Source organism: Silurus meridionalis, chromosome 23, assembly GCF_014805685.1.
Source record: "Silurus meridionalis isolate SWU-2019-XX chromosome 23, ASM1480568v1, whole genome shotgun sequence".
Taxonomy (NCBI): Eukaryota; Metazoa; Chordata; class Actinopteri; order Siluriformes; family Siluridae; genus Silurus; species Silurus meridionalis.
The window spans coordinates 15,847,994-15,867,848 of NC_060906.1; the positions used below are offsets into that span (position 1 = coordinate 15,847,994).

Sequence of the window (19,855 nt, forward strand, 5' to 3'; positions counted from 1 at the left end):
TTTGCACTACTGTACATTCCACCCATATTTATACTGTATATACTATATCATACATACATTCATACTGGTACATAACTATATCATGTCATTTGAGTATATTATCTTCTGACATTCTGTCTATGCATAATCTTTGCACAGTATATTGTAAATTGTATATTACTATATATACCATATATTATTACTTACTGCACCTTCTCTACATTAATCACCCTCATCCCTGTATATATGGACCTCATACCTTATTTATCTACTGTTATCTGTTGTAAATAGGCCACTTATGCACTTCTGGTTAGATGCTAACTGCATTCCATTGGCTCTGTACATGTACCTTGCACAATGACAATAAAGTAGAATCTAATCTGATATAATATAATTAGATTAGCAAAACAGCATGTAAACAATTGCATAGTTATAATAATAATAATAATAATAATAATAATAATAATAATAATAATAATAATAATAATAATAATAATAATAATAATAATAATATGGGTGGTGCTGAAGACATAGATATGTGTAAATTGAGTTATTGAAATAAGTTATTGAGTTGTTGCATATGTTACTCCAAGTTTGCATCAAGCCACTTAAATGGAAGCAATCAATCAGACAAGGGAATTAATAATAATTACGAGAATAACAGAATAATAAATAGAATAACTTTGATGATAATCATGCACCAAAGTAATATGGTGTATTATTATTTTGGGTTATGGTATCTAATACGGGTGTAGCACATACAGTACCTTTTCATATCCAATGAGTGGCGCCCTAGCAGTTCCTATCATGATAGAACCAAACGATTTTCTGCTCTTTGTAATAACTTATATCTACTTTAATTATTTTGACACCCAAAAGAAAATGCTATTTGTTTCTCACGAAAGATATAAATATTAATATCACTTGATTTATTTACACAGGGAAGGATACTTGGATTACTGTACGATGCTCAGTGTATGTGAAATACACCTCCAAATAAAAACGCACCCTGAACTCCTAAAAATGAACTCAACACCTTTTTTAACACCGAAAAAGAAAGACAACACCAGTGACCCACTTTCCTATCCTGACCTGGAAACTGTAAGACAATATCATTATTTGATATATATTTATAAAGATTAGTAGATCAGTGGCAAATAAAATGTGCAAATTCTTTGGCATATATAAATATTATCTCTGAATATTATACCCTATATGTTAAAAATAATACAATACACATATTAATTGTAATTAGTTATATGCTTAGTCAATAAGCAAAGATAATACTGACCAGTGCTCGAATTGATGTGGGCTCCGGGATCCTGGACCCCCATAAGGCATTAGGGACCCCCCATGACAAGTAAAACAATAGACTTGGGGGTGTCCCCAAGATTATTTTTGTAAAAAATATATGAATTACACAACAACTGGGGACCCCCCATAAGACTTGACTCAATTCGAGCACAGACCCAAATTGATCCCATTGCATTTGTGTTGATTAATAGCCTAAAGTTATTTTGAATGAACTACATGCATTTATATAAGACATGCTGGATATTAGCATACCAAATGCTGTAAAAATTGTTTGTTGTTGATATAAACACAAACAAAAAGCTTATGGCACAAATTAGTACAAAAACTAATAGCAAAATAGTTTTATATCACTGGGTGGGGGGCTGATTTTATTGCAAATAAATATAATTTTTAAACTTGGTACGGTATTAAAGCTTTTTCTCCTATTCATCTCTGCAAGTCTTGGCATTAGTCAAAAAGAACTAATGTGTTCAATGCACATTTTTATGAAATCTTCTATGACAAACCTTTACGCAAATATGGAGCTATTGTTGAACTTATTTTTTATTATAACTGCTATTAGATGCACACGGACAGTTTTCCTAAAGGTTATTTGTCCTTAGAAGCTTGCATTTCTGGCAGTCATGCTTCTGTAGTAAGTCATATTTACAGTACAGTCTCCATTAAATCAAACAGAGCACATACTGTTAAGAATTTTGTGTTGGTCCTACCATGAAAAAATCTAACATTTTGGAAAATTCTTTTTGATGGTAACTACAAGATGGCATTTTTAACAAATGCCGATACAGGCCGATAAGTAAACAACTGACAGTTTAAAAAAAGTGATGGACTTCTACATACATTATAAAACTCAGCTGTTTCCTTTTCCATACTTATATTTTTATGCAGAAGTCATATCCAACTAATCTCTGATAACACAGTGCACATTGGCAGTGAAGTGTTTGGTTATATCTGAAAGAGGTGGACTACTGTGCTTATTGAGGCAATTTGTCTACAGCAAAGCATGCTTTAATGCCTAGCTATGACCAGTGTGTTTTTTGAGTGTGTATGCAAACATTCTGTCATCAGAAAAAGGATAGAAGGTGGAGCATATGCACTAGGGCTAGGAGTGTATATGTGTAAATATGATTATATTTTTTCGTGCGGTGGTTCCTATGTGACCTACGGATTAAAAGCAAGAGGACCTGCTGAATCTACCGGAATATCAATATCTAAATCGAAACTGGAGCAAAGAGGCAACAGAGTGAAGCCAAAGGAAAATTTTTTGGAGTGTCTATATCAATTGAAGGATTACTGCAGTTAAGCATTTGTAAGTGTGGATTGTCATTTGTATCTCCTTTCAAGTGACAAGACAATCTGAGGGTTTGCATCATTCTCAAAGTGATTTTCATCTGACATCAACTTTCTGGAAGCTTTATTAAAAAATATGGATATTACAAACATACTGGAAAATAATAACTAGAAGAGAACAATTCTGGGGAACCAATATGATGGACATGACAAGAGATTGTTTAAAAGTCTGATGAGACATTTATTTTGCAAAGGATTCAAAAATTATTTCTAGCTTGAATGGTAAATCCAACAAGACTGAATTAACGCAAATGCAAAAATAAAGGAAATATTCTTCTTGGTGTTTTTTTGGACGTCTACATGTAATCTTAAATCCCTGCAATTCAAGTGCCTTACATGAGAAAATGGAGAGTTCTTTTTTTAACAACTTTACCAACCTTTTCAACCGTACAGAGAAAACTGAAGACACACCAGTCCTTTCATCTTTTCGTCCCCTCTCTGAGAAAGACACTAAAGCTCAAACTTTCAGCATCCAGTTGACAAAGCAACCTGTTGACAAAGATGTCGATACAGTACTGGAAGTTTCAAGTAAAATGAATAGTAAGACAACATCTGAAACAGAAATCTTAATAGAGCCAGAGGTTGTAGCAAGAACAATTCAGTCTGAAAATGAAGACAACCACCACAGCAAACTGGAACAAAGATCATCTCTGGAGAAAATAACATTTAACATTGTTGAACCTCACAATAATACTGCCCAGTGCGACGGAAAAGGACAAGAATGGGAAAACGAGGTTAAATATTTGCAGACCAACACTCAGGAACCATCAGGTATGAACAGTTATGAGGAACTCTACAGAGACAGAACATTTCAGACAACGTCTACAGATATCAGCAATCCAATGTCTATTGTAGCAGTCTCAGATCAGGCAAATGAGGACATGTCTACTTTTAAGAGTCATCTGGTTATACCTAATGGAGATTTTGATACAAATACAAACTGCATACACTCAGACACAGGCAATAATACGATTCATTCAAACAGGGAATTCTGGAGCTCCTTAGTTCCAGACCAATGTAATGAATGTCATGTGGAATCAAAATCTTGCTCAGAAACCGAAGACACATTGCTCAAAGTCAAGTCTGATCAAGTGTTACTAAAATTAGAACCAACAACTCCCGGCAGTTTCCATGAAACACAGGAAGAAACAAATGATGACAAAGAAATGAGTAAACTAGAAATGAAGAAGAATGATAGACAAGATAAAGAAACAGTGATGAAAGATGAGCGTGATAACCTGGTACAAATAGAGGGTGAAAAAGAAGAAAATGTTATGGCAGAAAAGAAAAAGGATATATTACAAGAATATACCAATTCAGAGTTCTTAGGTATTCCCTCTGCTCCTGGGAACTTAGAAAAGCCACCAAACACTGAAAATGCTTCTAGGCCCACCAAAAGAGTTACCTTTTCCCCAGATATAAAGTTGGAGAAACCTCCTCCACTACCCTCTTTCTTTAGTGGATTGAAAGTGTTAAAAAAAGAAGTGAATGGACAACCTAACAGTCCTGTTCTGATGAAACGGGCCTCTGTTAAACGCGCACTTTTCGCTGAGAAACATTCCAGAAATGAGGTTAAAGGAAGCATCCTTGAGCAGCTCTCTCAACTCCTGAGCTTTGATGCTAGCAAAGTAGGAGCAAAAAAAACACAGGAATCCACAACAAGTCCTCCCGTGTCACCAATCAGTGAGGCCCCAGAAGCAGAAATGCCTCCAATAGAGGAAAGTGTTGAGGCTCCTGATGCTGCTTCATCAGAGGAACCAGGCAAATTAACAAATTCAGAGACCGCCCTTAATGCTTTCAAGGCTTTCTTTACCCCTAAACCAGCTAAGAGGGACACCTCAGACCATATCGACCTGGATGCTGTAAAGAGGGCATTCAACCCAGAGACAATCCGGGCTATCTTCGACAGAAATTCTAGCAAGTCTCCAGACAACAAGAACATCTTTAACATCAAAGTATGCACTTAGAAATTACTTTAGTGTTGTCCATGAAATAGTAAAAGTATGTTTCAAATTTAATGTTTTCTTTAGAACCATGTCTGATAGGATAATACTCTCTGTAAAATTATACATAGGATATTTATTGAAACACTACCCCCAGAGAAACAGAACAAAAAAACCTTTAGGGGTTCTAAATTTAATTTTAAGAAAATAAAAATTTAACATTAGCATTCACCTGTACAAATACACCAGATACAACAGACCAAAAACAGTACAGCGGTACCCCGGGATTTCAAACGCACCCCGCAGCCCCTATGGTACCTAAGAGAATTAATCTAGACATTGTGTCACTTTGTTTACAATGTGTTTAAAAAAAATTCCTAACGTTCCTGAACATTTGGTCCCGCTGTGGATTCCCGCGAATTTTACGATAATCCGCAACTTGCTGTTCGTTTCTAATGAGAACCCGCTAATCCTCCAAACCATGAGTTCCGAACCGCAAATTATCAGGGGTTGACTGTATTTATATATTGATAAATCTATAAATTAATACAAATTAACATTTTTTTTATTTAATAAATATATAATGCCTACATGAAACATGTTGTACATGCCAGGATTATCATGTTATAAACACTGTTAAATAGTTCATTAAACTGTTTGAATGCCATGACATTTATACAAAACTCATACCCAGACTTTACATTCATACCATGTTGTAGTAAGAGACAAGTTTTCCTTTATGTTGTACTAAATACATTCACATATGTTTTGTTTTCTCCTCCAGTCCCCAGAGACCGAGGAGAGGACCCCAGGGCGTCTGCAGGCTGTCTGGCCCCCTCCAAAGCCCAAAGACAAGGAGGAGAAAATTGGGTTAAAATACACAGAGGCTGGTAAGTGGTTGCCATGCATGCAAATTAACATGTGCGAAAGGTAAAGCAAATGTTTGTTCAGAGTGAATTATTTACTTTTTATGTAATGGTACAACACTCTCCAAACAAATGTTAATCTCCACCCTTACTTATTCTTCAGATGATTTAATACCTTTTTTTAATCAATTTATTGTTAGCTGTTCCATATTCAAAGCTCTCGTTATCTCGTTAATAAACACATTTTATTAAGAATGCACTCAAATAAACTGAAACCAGGCAAACTGCATATTTTCTTATTCGATCATCACATGCTACTACTATTGACATTCTATGTGTAGTCTACCAGACAAATATCCTGTAATCCAGCAAGGTCCAGAGTCTACAAACACACCTTGGTACACACTGTTAGAATAGTCATATCTCACATGTGACTAAGTCATTTATTTAGGGTGGGGTGAGCTTTTTTGTGACAGGAAACAGCCACCAGTGTTAGTCAGGCACTGATGATGTGCATTCCAGGTTATTTCAAAGTTGTCCAGTTGGTTTGAAACCTGGGTTGTAGGTTTTTCCAGACTAACCTTGGCACTGTTTGCATAGGGGCATTATCATGCTAGAATAGAATAGAATAGCCTTTATTTGTCACATATACATTACAGCACAGTGAAATTTGTTCTTCGCATATCCCAGCTTGCTTAAAAGCTGGGATCAGAGCGCAGGGTCAGCATGAAACTGAGCCCCTGGACCACAGAGGCTCAAGAGCCCAAGAGTGGCAGCATGGTGATGCCGGGGCTTGAACCCCCAACCTTCCGATCAGTAAACCACTTAACCTTTAACCACTGAGGTACCAGATTAGGGCCAACAATTTCAGTGGAGGGAAATTGTTATGCTTCAGCACACAAAGACAGATCTGTCATATCTTTAGCAGCTTCTTCTCTGTGCTTTAGCATAGAGTTGGTGGTGACTCGGTGGTTGAACATTAGTTCAAATTCAGTTGACCATTAGTTTAAATTCTAACACTGGTGTTCTCAGAGTTAAAATCTGGAAACTGACAATAACAGCACATAATTTATGCAATTTTCATGCTCCTCAAACCATTCAGTGCTTCATCATGCCCTGTGGATACAGTTACTGTCACCCTGGACAAGATAATTTCCATTAGAATAAAAATGTACACCATAGGATTTTGGACAGTTGATTAGTCAGAGTTTTTAGTGAGTTTCAGTGAGAAGGTACAAGTGGATCCCAGCCATATAAGCAAAATGCACCCACATTATAAGGCATGGTTTCTTTCCCTTTGTCACCCATCTCTATGTTATTTAACAATTATTGTCTCATCTGTAAAACCTGATACCTGAAATGCTTAGTTGGTATATATTACATTTATTTGCCTTCTTAACATAATTTTTATGTCCTTGCTAACTTTTTCTGTGAACTGCATGAACAGCATATAGACTATGGATGTTTTACAGCTCTGCACAGATCAAGTTAATACTGACTACATGAAATGTTTTGGATAAATTTCATGTTCAGTATTTTGTCTTTGCAGAGCATCAGGCAGCACTTCTACAACTTAAAAGAGAGTGCAAAGAAGAGATTGAGGCATTAGAGGCAAGTTATAAACAAGACATTACCTTAAACTGATAATTTGATGTTCCTAACATATATTAAGTACTTAACAGTATTTAATGTGTAAGAGTGGGGCAAAGTCGTTTTTTTTCAGTCATCTCAGTCATTGAACATGCTCAACCATGTTTATCAAAGGATATGTAAAACTTATCCCTGGCTCTCTGAAATTATCCTGGACAGGCAGACTTTAAGCTCCAGCTCTTCCATCTCAGAGAGGAGAATGAAGAATCTGTGTCCAGACTGCAAGCTATAATTGCTGATCTAAAAAAGGCTGCCAAGTGCTCACATGCTGAACTCAGAGATGTGGCTGTGTCAACAGAAGACAAATTCACACCTCGAGTTTTTCGCAATGTGTGCATTCAGACAGACCGAGAGACTTTTATTAGGCCTGTGGAAGAGCCAGCAATAAACAAAGACCTTTGCGTTCAACCAAGTGTACCTAAAAAACTTGATCTTGAATCAATTAGCCGAAACTTTTCAGGCAAAAAAGAGTCTGATCTGTCTCCCTTACTGCCATTGGAACCACCCCACCACCGCCGCCGCCGCCACCACCACCGCCACCACCACCATCACCACCACCTTCACAACTGTCTGTTCAGTCAGGAATTGATGGTGAAACTACTTTACCATTATTGACTAGTCCTTCTGAATGTCATTCCAAAACTGCTCAGACAGAATATTTCCCACCACCCACACAAGGCAACAGTCCACCCCCTCCACCACCACCTCCACCTACTATCATAGATGGTCTTTCTCCTCCACCACCCTTACCAGGCCAGGTGCTCTCTCCTCTCTCTGGAAGTGGATTGTTTCTCTTTAGAACTGAGGACAGATCACAGCGAAAGCCAAGAGTGGAACCCATCTGTCCAATGAGGCCACTCTACTGGACACGAATACAGATTCAAGACAACAGGTAGTATCTGAACACTCCCATTATAAAAACACACTAGAAACATTTAAATAAAAGTTTATTATTCCTAAAGGGTTCATTGGATAATAAAGGATTTACTTACTAAATTAATTTTTCTTGTAACCATCATTAAAAAGAGAAATACTCTTTTGTAGGGGGCAATACAGAAACATCAAAATATATCTAGACCTCAAAGATTGTTTTCTCTACAAAACAAACATTAATGTTTAAACATTAATTAAATGTTTTCTTTTTATTAGATCCTGTTCACTCCTACATAATATTTCAACTGATAAAACCAGACATTTCAAACATCGTTCAGCACACCCTTTAAAGAAATACAGATATTTGTATAAAAGCAGGAAGGAGACATTTTCAAGACTTCCTGATCAGACTTCAGGGGCAGTATAGGTTTAACCACAGCAGCCTGAGGTCTGTCGTTGGGGCCAGTAGTAGAATAAGCAGACCTTCCAGGACCTCTAGTGGTGGAGTGGATTTCTGTGGGATCCTGTTTTCAGGCCTTTGCTCTGCTGTTGCACTGTTATTTGACTCCTCTTGAAAGCCTTCTTCTCTCACTGAGCAACCAGCAAGCCAAAGCTGAACCCAGTCAAGCTTAGCCTTGCTGGATCTCTAAATGTTTTCATGGGAGCAAAAGTTTAGCAAGACAGAGCACTTGTATTTGACCTCCTACTGATTTCACATGCTTTTAGACATGGTTACCCAGAAACAGTAATAGTGTTTTTCCATTAGTTTTTGCATTTGCTTGGTATTTGGTAGGCTGCCTGCTTGCAGTCTTTGAAGTGTGAAAACTGAAACTTGCTAGCCTTTTGCATTGAAAAGAAAAACCCTCAATTATTCAGGATTATGTTAAAACAAGGGGAGGGAGAATGGTTTATACAAACCAAGCCTGCATGGTGTCTGGGTGTCTGTCTTCATCTCTGTCTCTTCTCCTAGAAATGATACACTATGGAGCTCGTTGATGGAGCCGGCCATAATGAATAGTAATGAGTTTGCTGAGTTGTTTGCTAAAATGGCTTCACCAGCCAAAAGGAAACCCCTATCTGAGGCCTACAACAAGTCAGCCAAAGCCAAGAAGGTATAAAATCCTCTCTAATCTTCAGGATAATGGTGACTGAGGGAGACTTATACAGTTGAATAAAATTGATCAAAACCAGTCAGATGTTTTTATTTAGACCTACCTACCTACCTACCTTTCTATTAGTAAGCGCCAGGTCAGCTGTTCACATGTTCACATTATCCTCACATCAACTTCAAATATGTTTGTGGTGTTTTGCTGACTGCTATCACTGCTTGGGTTTAGATGGCTTTTACTTTAATGTTTAAAGTCCTCATTATGGGGTAGTATGATTTCACTGTTTTGTTGCTAAACATATTGCTTTCTAATTCATGCAGAATAAATCTAACTGAGTGACATTATTTGTCTTAATAAAAAGAGGCCACAATTGCTGCCTCTGGAACTGATATATGTAATCATGTTGGAATAAAAACTTACATATTTTCTCCACAGCATTTAAGAGTTTAATAAAGATGATTATGGTACTGTAACTCTTGGCCAGAAAGTTTTTCCCCCCGAGTTTAGTTATGAGTTGTTCCTGATCTTGCCTAGGATACAACTTGTTTTTTACTTTTAAAGACACTTCTTTAATGATCCTTTAGATCATTAAAGTGTTGGACAGCAAACGTTCTCAAGCTGTGGGCATCTTAATCTCTAGTCTTCACCTGGAGATGAAGGACATACAGCAGGGTAAGAGTTTTTTCACACACAGCTGAACACATCATGCAAAAAAAGCACCATATCAGCCCATATCAATATATAATCATTGAGTCTTCTATTATGAATATTATTTTACATTTTGCAATAATAAGCAAAATATTTGGGGCTTAGATCTATGCTTGGGTGCTGGATACTGTTTGAATGCCAAGTCAACCAGTTGATTTTAGAAAGCATTTTTTTTTTATGGTTTTGAGGCCATCTCGTTCTGCCGAGTTGAACAGCCTTGTCTTAGTAATACCATTGAAATGCCTTATTTGGAAAGTGCTTGTGCTACTTAACCACATGGTCTTTCCAACATTGTTAGATTCATTACCAAAATTTACCTGAAATTGAGACCCCTGACTTGTACAGCTCGATAATTTTACCTTTATTAACCTTCTTTTCTCATACATCCAGCGTCCACTGATGGACTAATCCAATCACAAGTAAGGTCTGAGAATTAATGCAGTAGTAGTGACCAAGATAGTAGTGGCTTACGACAAAGTATTTGTGTCTCCTGTGCAGGAGCAGAGGAGATGAGTATAAAAACCACTCCCTAAATCCCTAGGATTTTAAAAGTCATCAAACAGCACTGGCTGTTACAGGAAGCCTACAGTCCTAAGATCCAAACTAAATAAATTCACCAGCTCACACACTCTGGTTACGTAAGGAGCATGGTGGTCATACATACCACATCTGTAATACAAAAAAAAAAACAGGGTAGAAAACTATAAAATTACACTTTGCAAAATAAAACTTTAAGACAAACTTCCTTAAGCATCAGACCTCACACATTGACACGAATCTTCTAAAACATGGCGATATTCTAGCAAAAAAATAAATACTGATATACATGCCATTGAAATACAAACCTGAATTCAAATTAAAGATTTACCAAACTACACATACCATAGGACTTGTATTACACACCATATTCCAGTCCTGCTTACTTGCTCTCTCTCTCTCTCTCTCTCTCTCTCTCTCTCTCTCTCTCTCCACTTTTTTTGTCCTGTTCTTGTCACCTGTATTCCAGGTAAGACTGCCCCCTAGCTGTCTTTGCATAATCTAACACTCAAAATAGCGTGTTATTGTTTACATAGATTATAAACAGGTATGATTGTGAGATTTTGAATGCAACTATAGTGCTTCTACTAGTCGATTAAAAATGTAGTATACAATTTTGGACATATAAAAAGCACAAACAGGAATTTGTGTAAAATATTGTCTGTGTTATCCTGTACTCTAAAACATAGATTTATATTTGGGTGGTATACACCAGAAGCCAATCTTAATAATCTCCACTCGTGGAATTGACACATATATTTAATTTGGAACATACAAGCAAAATTAGTTAATCTGGAAACTAATACACCTACTTTTTCTATCGCAGCAATTTTGATGATGGACAACTCTGTGGTTGATTTGGATGCTATTGAAGCCCTGTATGAAAATGTAAGTGTCCTTTCCACAATTCATATTTGATTGGGTATGAGACCACTTTATAAACTGTGCTCTGCTAAGTGTTTACATAGACAGCTAAATGCCAACGGGAAGTTAATAACTTGGGATAGTAGTTAAAGAAATATCTTAATATACTTTGAAAAATATATACCTTGCAAAAAAAAATATTTAAACCACAAATTTAGCTGCTCAGCCAAGACATTTTTTGGTGTCTGAAGATTGCTTTTTGGCTTTCACAGATGTAATTTAACAAGTATTGTGAGCAATAAGTAATTTATAGACTTATATTTCACACCCTTGCCTTAACTTAAGTAAGGCAGAGTAGTTCTGTCATCCTATGAAGACAAGTTTTTTTAATACTGTCATCTATATGACATAAAAAACAACAGTTACATAAAAGTCATGCAGTTTTTCTGTGCACATTAATATAATATCCCAGAGCCGATGTTTCAGTAAACTACAAACATCCCTAGCATATCATGTAGTCCTGACCAAGCTTGCTTTATTATTATACATTTTTTCACTGGAATAAGTGGTCTTTTGTTATTGCTGTTGTTGTTGGTTGTTTGTTTGTTTGTTTGTTTGTTTGTTTTAATGCACACATTATTTCTTCACTGAATAACTTAGTAGCTACATGTTTGGATAACCAAGTTTTGAGGCGTGTTAACTTTGTTAGCTGGGTGTATGTGCTTTTATATGGTCCGCAGAGAGCTCAGCCTGAAGAGTTGGCGAAAATAAGAAAACATTACGAAACCTCAGATGAAGAGCATGTCAGACTGCTGGATAAGCCTGAACAGTGAGATACAGCAAGATTAGTAACATATGCACTCTTGTCATAAAACAGAACATTATGTCAGGCATTATGAAATTACTATTCATAATGTTCTCTGCCTAGGTATTTTAAGACAGCAAATTAGTGTTTATTTTATGGGATCAAAGTTTGAAATTCATTACAACATAGTAAGTTATTTTTTGTTAATAAACATTGTGTTTTCCTTCCAGGTTCTTGTATGAGCTCTCTCTGATTCCCCAATTTTCACTAAGAGCACACTGCATCATTCTCCAGTCATCATTCACTGATGCCGTTGCATCGATCCAGCGCAAAACAAACATGGTTCTCCAAGTGTGCAAGGTGCGAGGCAGATTTGATTCAAACGATATTGTTGATATAAACGTTATAATCAAAATACTCCTTATACAGTATATTGTGATCTGTTGAGAAGTTTTTCTTGCTTAAAAAATATCCATTGTAAAATGTACTACAGATGAGTAGCCAATGTCCATAAACTTTAGGTTTATGTTCAGGGAGTCCCCACCCCATGTCTTGGACACACCAAAAAAGTGGACATAAATATTGAGTTCAATATTGTCGTGTTAATCTATGACAGGGTCTCCTGGAGAAAGACAGTGTGAGAGATGTGCTGGGGCTTGTCCTTGCTTTTGGGAACTACATGAACGGAGGAAGCAGAAACCGAGGCCAGGCAGATGGCTTTGGCCTAGAGATTCTCCCCAAACTTAAAGATGTCAAAAGCAAGGTATGACTTTTTCACGAATTTGATTCAGATATAAATGTTGATCAGCACACTCCCATTCTCAGACCTCGATTTATGTGCACCTAAAACCTGAAAAACACAAAACAATTTTAAGTGTTGGACATGCTGTATTGACACAGTTTCTTTGCCAAAAACCCTCTACAGGATAACCGCATAAGTTTGTTGGATTATGTAGTGTCTTACTACCTACGCAACCTTGACAAGGTATAAAAATATTATTATTTTACAATTTTTTGTTTTCGTTTTTATGAAATGCATGAACCGTATTTTATTATCTAATTGTTTTACTCGTTTTAGAATGCTGGGACTGAAAACTGTGTGTTTCCATTGCCTGAGCCTCAGGATGTCTTCCTTGCATCCCAAGTAAAGTTTGAAGAACTTTCCAAAGAGCTCCGAAAGCTGGGCAAAGACCTTGAAGGTGAGAGCAATGTCCTTACAAAATCTAAAACAAAAAATAGCAATCAACATTTTTTAGGGTTTTTTTGTTTGTTTGTTTTTGTTGGTTTTTGTTTTGTTCTTCTATGTATTGGCACGAGAGCCAGTAATCACTGTACATAAAGCACATGTAAATAAGTTTGTCTGTAATCAATCAGATTTCATCCTGTTAAAGCATTGTGTTATTGCATTGTCTGAGTTTTGTTTTGGGGTTTCAATGCTCTGATGTCTTTTTTTTTTTATGGTCAGTATTTCACATTGATTTTTTTATCCCAAGGCTGGGAAAGTTACAACCCTCTGACTTCACTTTAATCAGAATAGATTGAAACCATTATATTGCAATAAGTTTGGCTTCCAGCCATTGCCCACAGTCATTACAGAGCCATGTTGGGATTAAAATAAGCCATTACAGACCCATGGTAGGATTTAGTGCTTATTGAATATGATTTTGCCGTTTATAATTCTTTTTTTTTTCAGGGTTTAACATCAACTTTATTGTAGTTTATTTACAATGAATTTTGTGTACAATCATATCTCTCTGGACTGTGTTCATATGGCATCACACCATTGCAAAACCTAGAGCATACCTTTTAAAGTGTGTGTGCGTGTGTTTGTGTCTGTGATGATGTGAGCATGTTAGACAAAGTGGAGTCTTTGTGATTTTGCTTTGGCGCCTTATAGATATGTCTTTAATCCTGCCCATCTGATGCTTTTTGGTATTGTATGATTTCAAGGCTTTGTTGGTATGTCGTCGTTGAGGGTCACAGGTTTGCATTGCTGCTGTTCTTATGTAATCTGAGGGAAGAGCGTCTTATCTTCCCGCCGGCCGCTCTCTATCTCTGCACAGATGCACCACAGTTCTCCTGTTACACTGTATCTGCTTCAGTTCAGTGTGGCCCTGCAGATTTGTGTCAGAGATTCTTTTCTTTAGCTCTCAACAAGCCCTCCTTATCGGGCGACTGAGAGACTGCCAAATCTGGCCCATCACGTTCTCCCTTTTGTCTCACTGTTTGAACCTCCCTCATGCCTGCAATGAACCATGTCACTTTTTTGTTTTATATCACTTTGTTTTGCTTTTCAATGGCATGTTTAGTTTGTTTGCCCCGAGCACATAGTTTATGCTTGCTCTCTCTTTGACTGCATTTATCTCTTGTGCTATTCTGTGGTACAAAGAATTTCTAATATTTAAATCACTTACATTGGGAAATTAACTGATGATGAAGCATTGCATACAGTAATATTTGCATTCAGGTCTCTTTCTGAATCATAGACTTACAACTACTCAGAATCTTTGACATCTTCGAAAAAGAAATGTTTGTCACACAGACATATGACACTGTTTACATGCTGGAAGATTGCTTAAGTAATCTTCTGTATCCTGGGGGTTCTATTGCATAACCAGTCACCCCACAGTTTACACAAATGCTGAATGAAAACAGTGGCATGCGTAGTCTTATCAGAGGCAGATGCAGATGGACTGAATCCAGCAGGCCTAGGCTCCCATCGCTCTCTATTATGACTGGGACAGCAGTCTGGCCCCTCTGATCCTCGGATTGGCCTGAACTGACGCTGAACAAACGGCGCAGCCTGGTGCCACAGGGGGGGAGTGGCAGCTATCTGCTGCCGCCATCAGCGGTGCCAAAAAACAGACTCTGAACCTCTGACTCCACCACAGGTGCAGCTTCTTCCCCTGCCTCATTTGAAAGTATTTTGCTTATGTTTGAGAAGACAATAAACTATGAAGGACAGACTGGTAAAAAAATGCTTTAAAGCTTAATGATAAGTCAAAATTTAGTTCTTAAAACTTTAGAATTGTAAGAGTTGCAATGATTTCGGACCATGTCCCAGGAACATGGGATGCCTGTCCATTTCTCAGCACCATGCGTACACTCATTCATTCCCTCACTCACAATCTCTTTCATACATACGGGTGATTAAATGTAGCCAAGACACCCAGTGGTATGCATTTTGAAGGTGGCATGATACCGAAGAACCCAGAGGATATCTACATGTACATGTGGAGAACATGCACAGGAACTCCACAAAGACAGTACCTGATATCAGAAGCACATCTAGCAGGCACAATGCTGCCCATTAAATAATAGACAATAATAGCAATAATAAGTTGTAATTTGCAAAATATCAAATAAATTCAAATTTTGAAATAATATATCTTATTATATTAAAAAGTTTTACAACATTGGTGATAGTCATAAAATGGTAAAACAGCAACACAGAATGAGAATAGGTAATATATGTATTAATTTGTCTAACCAACTAAACATAAATGAGATCTTTTGGATGTTTTTTTGTATAGATTGTGAGAAGGATGTCCAAAGAGTGTGGAGAACATCATCTCAAGAATATATTCATCCCTTTAAGGAGAAAATGGAAGCTTTCATCTCCAGTGGTAAGACTTGCATTGAAGTATAAACACTTTCCTCAAGACCCTAAAAGTGGCTTTTTGGCAGTCCTGGGATTTAAACACCTACAGTTATAATAAAGACATATAAGAGCTATAACAGATTTTGAAACACAGTTAGCTAAATAAAGATTCAATAGAATTAAGTAAACAGAGCCTCACATGAACAATAACACATGACATATAAAATGTCATTATGTATTTTAGAAAAATAAATCCAAAATGAAAAAGCCATGTGTGAAAAGTTGAGTAAACCCGTACTGCTTCAATAGTATTTAAGAGCTAAGCAGCAGCCAGGTGCTGCTAATAAAATGCCCTTGAGCAATTGATCTTGAACAAGTTTGACCAAGTTTGGTGTGGAGCATTTATGTTAACACAATGCCAAGCAGGAAAGACATTAGCAATAATTTTAGAAAAGGAATTGTTGCTGCCATAAATTTGGGAACTGTTATAAGGCCATTCTCAAGCAATATAAAGTCCATTATTCTACAGTGAGGAAGATTATTCACAAGTGGAAAACATTCAAGACAGTTGGCAAACAAATTTAGCCCATGGTCAGATCATGCAACACTCAGAAGAAATGCAAAAAAAAATCAAGAGTAACATCTCAGGCTTTTCAGGTGTCAGTTAGCATGTTAAATGTTCAAAAGACTGAACAAGTATGCATTGTTTGGAAAGGTTGCCAGGAGAAAGGAGGCCTGGCTTAGGTTTGCAAAGTTGCAAATCTGAACAAACCACAAGACTTCTGGAACAATGTCCTTTTGACAGATAAGACAAAGTGGACATGTTTGGTCATAATGCACAACACCACAGCTGGTGAAGACCTTATACACACCTGTGTATAAGATTCCACAATTCAGATTGTGTGTGTAAGAACATCAGGTCTAAGAAATTCCCAGCAGCACAGACGGTAATGTTCACAATAATTACTCTATTATCTCTACTGCACAGTAAACATCTCATTCAGTTGCCCTGGAGAATATCTGTGATTTTCCTTTGGGGACCTGATAACTGTCTGTGGTCTTCACTACCTCTGTGAGATATCTAACAGTCGGGTTCAGAAGGCAGACAGACAGATAGGGATCGGGGAGGCTTTGGCAATGAACAAGACATCCAAGTGACTTGACTTATTTGCTTCAACCTGTAAATATGGTTTCTTTAAAAGCTGAGCAAAGCCTGTACTGTGTTTCTAATATAACCGAGAAAGTCGAATACATCATTTTCTGTCATCTGGCAACCGTAAAGTTCAATTCAAATTAATTTTATTTTTATAGCAGTTTTAACAATGAACATTGTCTCAAAGCAACTTTACTGAAATAAATAAATTACAAATATAAATAACACTTATAAATAAACTCCTACAAGTTTATCTCTAAAGAGCAATCCAGTAGCAATATTGGCAAGGAAAAAGTGCCTGAGATGGTATGAGGAAGAAACATTGAGAGACTCAAAAGGGACCCCATCATCAGCTGGGTGACACAGAATTAATTATGGTTCCATCATTAAAGAGTTGACCCCATAAATACATAGCTTCATCTGTATTAATAATTACAAGAAATTACTTATTTTTATTTAAACACTAATACAGTAAAAAAAAACTCTTAAACTCCTGTGTAAATGATTGTATTAAACCAAAATGCTTCTTAGCATGGAACTCTACTTTTGTTTTTGCAGCCCAAAAAGAACAAATAGCAAGTGAGCATCATCTCCGATCTGCCCAAAAGAGGTATGGCATTATTTATATGCGAGCAACCTTTAAATCGCTCTTTATTTGGTGCTAGTTAGAAACCTACTAATGTGTGTGTGTATATATATATATATATATATATATATATATATATATATATATATATATATATATATATATAGTTTACATTACATTTATGGCATTTGGCAGATGATTTTTTTCAGAATCATCTTGAATGCCTGAAAAAAACTTTCTTCCTCTCATTTACGTTATCAGCTGTATGTTATCAGTCATTTTTGCTTTGAAGTTAATATGAAAAAAGGCTTTTCATGTTACCGAGAAATATATACGTTTTCGATCAGTTAATATGGAACGCCTGGCACACAAGTCCCCTTTGTAATTTTCAGTAGAATTGATAACATATTGGAGTACAATAATATAAATCTGTGATTTACTGTGCAGCCAGAACTTTTGTCTGAACTGCTGTTACAGAATATAATACAGAAAAATATTCAACAGTAATGCCCTTTACAATTTTATGAAGTTTTACTTTTACAAAATAAATCTTTCTACACATATATACTTCATCTCTACCTTCTTTTTTATTCCTTCTCTTAGCTACCATGACCTGCTACAGCACTTTGGGTTGAAGCTCCGTTCTGGCGAGCAGGATGTCTTACCAGGCCATGTTTTCATGCTATGGTTTGAATTTTGCAATGACTTCAAGACCAGATGGAAGAGGGAGAACAAGGTCATATCCAGTGAGAGGTGGAAAATCAATGTTTTCTCAAGCTTTAACATTGGTCTGGATTTAAAATCTTTTTTTTGGGGGGTGGGGGCGCTCCTGGTCTAAATTGCAAATTAAGCTGAATTTATATGAAGTATTTTGACACATTTTGCAGTGTCAAGTGAAAATGATTATGTGTGGTCTACAATTCCATTAATTGTTAGAAACATAAACCTCTTTGCTTTTTGCCTTCTGGCTAACTCACTACATATGTGGTTATGGGAAGATTTTGTAGCATTTATTTTTAGCCAAACTATTTTTCTACACTCCAGACTGAAAGAAGCCCAGCAGTCAGTGCGCAACATCACAGCGGAAAAAAAAGTGGAGACAAGGCAGGTCAATGCCAATGGCCTGGTAAGAGTCTAACTTGGTTGTCCATCTATAATCATCAAGAAGACTTTTAATAAAAGACATAAAAGAGAAAAAAACACCACAGTAAAGAATTGAATAACCAATTTAAATATCACACAAATGTAAAATGAAATGCAAAATAAAAACTGACATTTACAGTTGATTTCCACTTGTGAAATATACTGTTTGTGGAAGCAGATCTCCAAAACCAAATTTGACCATAGTGTTATTATAAAGGGAAACAAGGTCCATCTCTTTTGTTTCTATAAGCAGTGATTTTGTAGTCATTTTCGGTTAATTTTCATGGTCAGACTGCCAACTGCTGTCAGAAAGGATCATCATAAGTTATGTGTAATGTGTACTTATAAATTTTTGTGTTCTGCTTAAAGATATTGAATTTTCAGACCAAACATGATGCTGCTTTCTTTTTCTCATGACAGAAAGAAAGAGTGCGTCTAAAAGAAGCAAGCTTATCTACCATCTGAGACACAACAAACTCTCCATAATAGCATACGGTATACTGTAATATATGATTTATAAACTCAAGCATTTCTTAATTTGTATCTTTATGTAATGTTGGCTTGTTTCTGCATAAGAATCGAACCTTGAAGAAATGCAGCATGTATGTGTGCTCTTCTCAGATTTATGTGATTGAACGCAGGGATTAACATACAATTTTATTCAGTTTTCTTCAAATTAATTTTATTTTTGTAGCACGTTTAATAATAGACATTGTCACAATAGAACTTTCGAGAGAATTTGATTTAACTTCCTGATGAGCATGCAGAAGGTAACTGTGGTAAAGAAAAACTCCCTGAGAAGATAAGGTGGAAACCTTGAGAAGAACCAGACTCAAAAGGGAACCCGTCCTCTCCTGCGTGACTCCAGATAGTGAAATTATAAATCATCAATCCTGTATACTATTAAGGTAAACAGTGCTAAGTGTGATGAAAAGAAAGAGGGTAGGTGAGCTTTTGGATAAAGCAGAAGGTCTGTAACCAAAAACAGCAACCAAGCCAAGTGGGTTTCTTTTTATTAAACATGACTAGATTGTCCGATATATCCAGCTATTGTATTCTGAAAGTAAAACATCAGTTTATCAACCTTATTTATGTCAAGTTTATAAACTTTCTGCATTCACATTTGAACAGATTCCCAACAACACACCCAAAAACTGCTGCAGACAACAAAATATATCATTTATTTTAAAGTATAATTTTTTTATATTTGTATTCAATCATTGAAATACAAACACAGCATAAATCATAATCCCATTAAACTGTACATGAAGTAAACATTGAAAAGTCAACTTTTTTTTATCTTTCAATTTTTAATATGCTTTTTGGAAAGGATGAATGAGATTTTAGGAGCAATGAGAAGTTTATTTCAGAAAT

At 36.3% G+C, this 19,855-nt stretch overlaps 1 protein-coding gene across 1 annotated transcript; it reads left to right on the top strand.

The window, feature by feature from the left end:
* The first annotated feature begins 2,417 nt into the window (after nt 1–2,417).
* On the top strand, nt 2,418–19,567 carry fmn1 (formin 1). The gene is given in 18 exon segments (XM_046836572.1): nt 2,418–4,598; nt 5,371–5,476; nt 7,002–7,063; nt 7,262–7,699; nt 7,702–7,994; nt 8,946–9,087; nt 9,669–9,756; nt 11,156–11,217; nt 11,934–12,022; nt 12,229–12,358; nt 12,615–12,761; nt 12,924–12,983; nt 13,077–13,197; nt 15,532–15,624; nt 17,311–17,362; nt 17,942–18,091; nt 18,383–18,464; nt 18,902–19,567. Coding segments are annotated over 18 exon segments (3,771 nt in total). The 5' UTR covers nt 2,418–2,987; the 3' UTR covers nt 18,947–19,567.
* The last annotated feature ends 288 nt before the right edge of the window (nt 19,568–19,855 follow it).